Genomic DNA, 5,696 nt, shown 5'->3' with positions numbered 1-5,696 from the left:
GCCTAGTACCACGGCATGTCCCACCGAACATGCTCCAGCCTGGCTCCCCTCTTCCTTCAGCAAGGCTCCGTGTGACCCCGAGACCAGCAGACGCTGCCAAGTTAAAACCCCGTGCAGCTCACGCAGTACGACAGGGAACACCCTCCAGCTCCTCCTTCCACGGCCAGCCCAATGCAAGTGAGCGACTGTGCAGTCGGGACCACCACGTGCTCCCCTCCTCCTCACCAAAAAGGGCCAGGGGCAAGAGTAGAGTAGAGAGCAGAGGGCACAGGACAGCAAGGTCACATGGGAGTGGGAGACGCTTGTGCACCACTGCCAGCAGAGCAGCACCCTGGGCTGAGTCCTGCCCGCCTACGGCCAGCACGCTCACTCCAGTCCCTCGTACACAGCCTTCCGTAGCTCGATGGAGAACATCTCCTCCCAGGGCCCGCGGATCCACTCCACCAGCTCTGCCAGGAGCTCAGGGCACTCTGTGCGGATGTGCCAAGTGCTCTCCACCTTCAGCACCTGGGAGGGAGGAAAGAGAAGGAGGTGGATGAGCAGGGCCCAGCCCCAAAGGCACTGATCTTCCCCACCACAGCTTCTAGCTCCTCCCGGTTCCTAAGGGACATCCTCCTCCCTCGCTGCTGCAGCCCTGGAAGTGTCCCTGTGTGACCTCTGTACCACGCTCCCTGCCCCTGCGGAGCAAGGCCCTGGGTTAGGATGGGAGACAACAGCCCCAGGATGCTCTTGACAAGGACGGGATTCTGAGCACAATCCAGCCCCCAGCATCTTGTGCGCCCCATGACCATCTCGGGGTTACCTCATCGTAAAGCATCAGCTTGATGTCACGCGGGCAGAGGCGATAGGTGATGACATTGCTAATGCTGCTGATGGGCTGCTTCTCCTTCAACTGGACGTCGCTCCTCGGAGGCGTTTCTGCCGTGCGGTCTGCATCCAAGGAGGGCTGCACCTGCCACTGGTGATTCTCCTCCAGCAGAAACAGCATGCTCCGGGTGCTCAGCAGGGTCACAGGGAAAGCAGATGCCCCTAAAAGGATGTGAGGGAATAGGAGAGACTTTGCTGAGAGCCTGAGTCACCACAGAACCAGCTTTGCTTTCCATTCCTTCCCTAGGGAAATCCTTTCCGGCAACAGTAACTGGGTGAACAGCCTTACCCAGCTCTCTGAATGAAGAGGGGGACTGGGGTAGCTAAATGTGGCTGGGCTCAACCAGCTCATTGCAGGAGTGTGAAAGACCACCACCCAGCTAGCCTCATCCAGCCTGTATCCTCGTGTGAGGGCAGGGAAGGACACTTGGAGTCCTTTGACCTCTTGAACGAGCCTTTACTAGTCCTCAGTTAAGTCAGGAGCTCCAGCTAAAAGCCGCCTTTTTTTGGCCTGAATTCGTCTGGCTGCAGATATGCGATGGCTGGAACAGACAGCACACACAAAGCTCAATACCAAGCTGGGATGTGCCGTGAGCATGGCAGAAAGCGAAGCCGTTTTGATGAACTGTAGGGAGCGTAAATTATCGTCCAGCTGATTTCAGTGGATGCAAATGAAAAGCACTGGAACTTGGGGATAAGTCGGATGCACAGAAATAGGGAACCGCTGGCAGAACTGGCTGAGGTCACAGGGGATCGCTACTACAGCAACATGTTGCTTTTCTTGTCACTTCTCACTCCTGGGAGTTAGCAGGAATATCAGAAACGGGATGTTTAATTAGTTCTGCTTGGCAGCGGGGCCCCAGCTGGAACCGCATCCAGTTTTGGGCACCATACTCTAAAAAAGGAGAAGAACTGTACAGTAAGGAAAACGCATTTGAAGTTCTCCCTCCCACAGGTTGTTTGTTCAGCTTGAGGAGACCAACAAACACACTTCCCACAGATTCCTTCCCAGTCTCGCTCCCTCAGACCTCCCCAGCGGCAAACAAGGGCGCCCGAGCAGCAACAAACCAGAACGTCATGAACAGCCGGGTTGTTTTTAAGCTTCCCAAGCTAAGATAACGCTGGAATTGTTCACTGAAGACTCAAATCCCAGGTTTAGCACACTTGGCCCTCGGCAAGCCCTGGAACACAACCTGATGGCCTTCAGCATGCTGCTCCTGTCCTATCATCTCGGGTTCCGGACACCTGCTTCTGTTTTCCCAAACGGAGGAGCCTTTCAGCTTCCCACACAAACCAGCTGTGTGTATGACCCTGCAGCTTTCCCACAGCTCAGGGCAAGGATCCAGCCCCAGATAATCTCCAGCTTGTCAGAAATCATCCTGAGGTGTCACCAAACCTGGTGTGCCAGACCAACTGCTCCCTAGAGCCTGGACTTCCATGCAGAGAAGGGCCGGGAGATTCACTGGATATACCCGAAGCAGCGCTGCTATCCTGCACATCACAACACTAAGGAAAGAGCTCCCACTCATGCCCCCGCCCCACATTGCGGCTGGACCAGCTCGTTTCCCACCGAGCGTACGCTACGAACACAGGCACGTGAGCAGTAAGCATGAGGTGTGGGACACCTGGTCACCGACATCTCCCGTACCTTGGATCAGGTAGGCCAGCAGGTAGAAGAAACAAGTGTCAGCTGCAGAATCTGTGGTCTTGGAGTTCAGCAGCGGCCTGGAGGAGATACAAGGGCAGGCTGATCAGGGAAGCACTCTGTTTCCAGTCTAGGTTTGCTGTGAGCTACCTCCTGTTCACTGACTGCTTGGGGAAGGGAGGGACCCATCCCTTCCAGATGTTGCAAAATTCCTCTCTTCTCTTACACTCCCTACCACCTTGCAGCACCAAATGTTTCCTGTAAGGGAGGAGGCTGCCCTATGCCTCTCCCTTCGCTTCCCTCCATTATCTTCTGCTCAAGCTCCTCTGGGAGAGCTGGAGTTGCCCTGCCAGGCTCAGTCCACAACACCCCTTTGCCCGAGCAAGCTGCCTTAACCAGTAACGTAGACCTGGCTGCCGCTCCAGCGGTGCCGCCCCCCGTGCTGCCCCGTTTTGAGCACTACGCCTCCCAGGCACTGCTGGACAAGCACACATCCTCTTCTAACCGAAACCCCAACCTTTCAGAGGCTGTTCTTACCAGAGCCGATGTTGTGGATTCATTTCCACGACGGGGATCTCCTTCACCTTACTCCTGAGCTTAGTAGGCAGCTCCTGCATGAGATCTAAAGAGTGGGAGAAGGTAGACATCTTTTATTGCAAGCCCAAGGGCAGCACATAACAGCTCAGGACAGTTCTCTAGTCTATTGAGAGGCACTGGGAGTTAGGATGCCAGTGGGGTTCTTCCCCAACTTTTTTCTGAGCAGGCAAGAGGCGAATTTCCAGCATACATCCAACTACAGCTCTCCAACAGCAAATCTCCCAAAAGCCTCTCCCCCCCTGCCCCCAGTACAGCTCTACTCTTACACGTCAGCGTCTGCAGGAACTGGTCACAGCAGCTTTGGTTCCGGATCAGCAGATTGTAGGAGGCTTTTGGGTTGTCAAACTCCATCCGCAAGCTCTGGTGGCAGAGCCCCACTTCCAGATGGGAAATATCAGACAGGTAGTGAGAGTCATTCTTCTTCAGCCAGTCGGCAGGTTGTCCCCTAATCACAGAGCACAGCCCTCAGCTGCAGCAGGCTGCCCCATCTCGCTCAGACTGCAGCGGGAGGGTTGCCAGAAGAACATGTCACCACCCTCCAGGGAAAGGCTGGCCCTACCCAGCACTCACAGCCCAGCTGCAGAGTCATGCTTGCCACCATCCTCCTCACCTGATAGCCCCGGTGACTTCCAGAACATAAATTTTGAGATCAGAGGCGACCAGGATGGAGAGGAACTCTCCTTGACGGCCAAACTTCACCACGACCACCTAGAGCAGAGAGGGTGGCTCACAGCACTGGCCTGCCCCTTGCTAGCCCACCCAAACACACTTCAGATCCCTTCACACCCCAGTCTCCAGGATGCCACACCACAGCAGAACTTGCAGGGTGGCAAGAAAGACAGACAAGGATCTGTCGGAGTGGTGCTGCGGGAGCTCACCTTGAGGAAGCACTGGAACTCCTCAGCATTCTCCTCAAAAACTTCCATATCCAGGTACAGCTTCAGGCGATGATCCACAGAGCGGAAGTCCCTCGTGTTCAGGGTGCTGTTTACAGCTGAGGAGAGCCGGGGCAGGGGGGATTACCACGCTGGCTCCTGACCAGCTGCTGCCCAAGCATGCAGGGGACAGCCGGGTCACCTGCTCTGTGCACCCCTTCCATCCAGTCTCTCCTCACGACAAAGGGACACAGCCAGGGCTTTCCAGGCCACAGGTCTCAGTGTGGAGACATGAGGAGACTCCATCACTCCAACACTGGCTTCTTCAGATAAACAAAGCTTTGGTCTAACCCATCTTCAACTTATGCTCAGCTGTTTCATCACAGGAGGACACTGCTTCGCTGCCAGATTTGGCAGAGCAACTCTATCACGAAGCCAGAAAGACATGTCTCATTTCTGCTGGTGTCAGCTCAGGTCAACTTTTTATATTCTGACTTTGACTGTGGTGAGGCCAAAGGGGACTGAGGACACCACCAATAAAACTGCTTGAGAACATACTTAGGTTTGTCACGCGATTGTATGACTAAATAATTTATACAACAGCCATGATACTGCCCAGTACACATTTCCCAGCAGAGCCTGTTCTCCAGCACAAACATTGGCTTCTCAGCAGAAACTGTTTCACAGAATCACAGAATGGTTTGGGTTGGAAGGGACCTTAAAGACCATCTAGTTCCAACGCCCCTGCCATGGGCAGGGACACCTTCCACTAGACCAGGTTGCTCAAAGCCTCATCCAGCCTGGCCTTGAAGACATCCAGGGATGGGGCATCCACAGCTTCTCTGGGCAACCTGTTCCAGTGCCTCACCACCCTCCCCGTGAAGATCTTCTTCCTGATATCCAATCTAAACCTCCCCACTTTCAGTTTAAACCCATTCCCCCTTGTCCTGTCACTACAGGCCCTTGTAAAAAGTCCCCCCTCAGCTTCCTTGTAGGTCCCTTCAGGTACTGGAAGACTGCAATAAGGTCTCCCCGGAGCCTTCTCTTCTCCAGGCTGAACAAGCCCAATTCTCTCAGCCTTCCATCACAGCAGAGGTGGTCTATATCCTTTTAATGTTTCATGGGCTCAGTTTTAAACTGGGACCTTGCAATGTGACCCAAGATAAAAGACTGCTTTATTTCTTCTCACACTTCAAGTGTACAAGAGTGAACGTCTTGTACAAGACGACCAGATAACCTCCACAGCTCCTTTCCCACTTCATTTGCAAATCCCAAGCTGATGCCCAAGAAAAGGCAGTGGGCTCCATCAGAAATCCAAGGCCCGTCACAAAAAGCACGTGTAGAACTCCTGGTAACCGCTGTCTTGCACGACAGCCCTCACGCAGCCAGCACACTATCTCTTCTTTTGGACAGGCTTTGTCACCTGAAGCTCACAGTGACCACTGAGGAAAGGCCAAGTCACTGCAGACCCACTAACCAGAGCCTCCTACGAGCACACCCGCCTCACACCGCACTTAAACCAGAGAATAACGACAGAAACTGTGAATAATGTTCTCCAGGAGTGACGCTCCAGCTGGCAGCTCACCGGTGCCACAGGAACCCAGCATGTCTGTAACCGAGCAGCGCAGCTCGCTGTTACCAGTCTGAGCAATGCTAGGGCTCAGGGGCTGACTCAGTTTTCCCTACCTTCAGGCACGAGGGGAAAACTCTGC

At 54.4% G+C, this 5,696-nt stretch overlaps 1 protein-coding gene across 1 annotated transcript in view; it reads right to left on the bottom strand.

Annotated features, from left to right (window-relative positions):
- Nucleotides 1-366: 366 nt before the first annotated feature.
- The window catches only part of STK11IP (serine/threonine kinase 11 interacting protein), a gene marked incomplete at its 5' end in the record, with an annotated part of 16,685 nt that continues 11,355 nt past the window's right edge, over nt 367-5,696 (bottom strand). The window contains 9 exons of the mRNA XM_010158585.1: nt 367-507; nt 803-1,029; nt 1,157-1,164; nt 1,663-1,762; nt 2,516-2,592; nt 3,050-3,134; nt 3,376-3,554; nt 3,720-3,817; nt 3,988-4,103. Coding sequence (XP_010156887.1) covers nt 367-507; nt 803-1,029; nt 1,157-1,164; nt 1,663-1,762; nt 2,516-2,592; nt 3,050-3,134; nt 3,376-3,554; nt 3,720-3,817; nt 3,988-4,103 — 1,031 coding nt within the window. The remainder of the gene's footprint in view (nt 508-802; nt 1,030-1,156; nt 1,165-1,662; nt 1,763-2,515; nt 2,593-3,049; nt 3,135-3,375; nt 3,555-3,719; nt 3,818-3,987; nt 4,104-5,696) is intronic.

Source organism: Eurypyga helias, unplaced genomic scaffold, assembly GCF_000690775.1.
Source record: "Eurypyga helias isolate BGI_N326 unplaced genomic scaffold, ASM69077v1 scaffold35679, whole genome shotgun sequence".
Taxonomy (NCBI): Eukaryota; Metazoa; Chordata; class Aves; order Eurypygiformes; family Eurypygidae; genus Eurypyga; species Eurypyga helias.
Note: the sequence above shows the minus strand (reverse complement) of the source record. Positions and strands in the feature narration are given on the sequence as shown.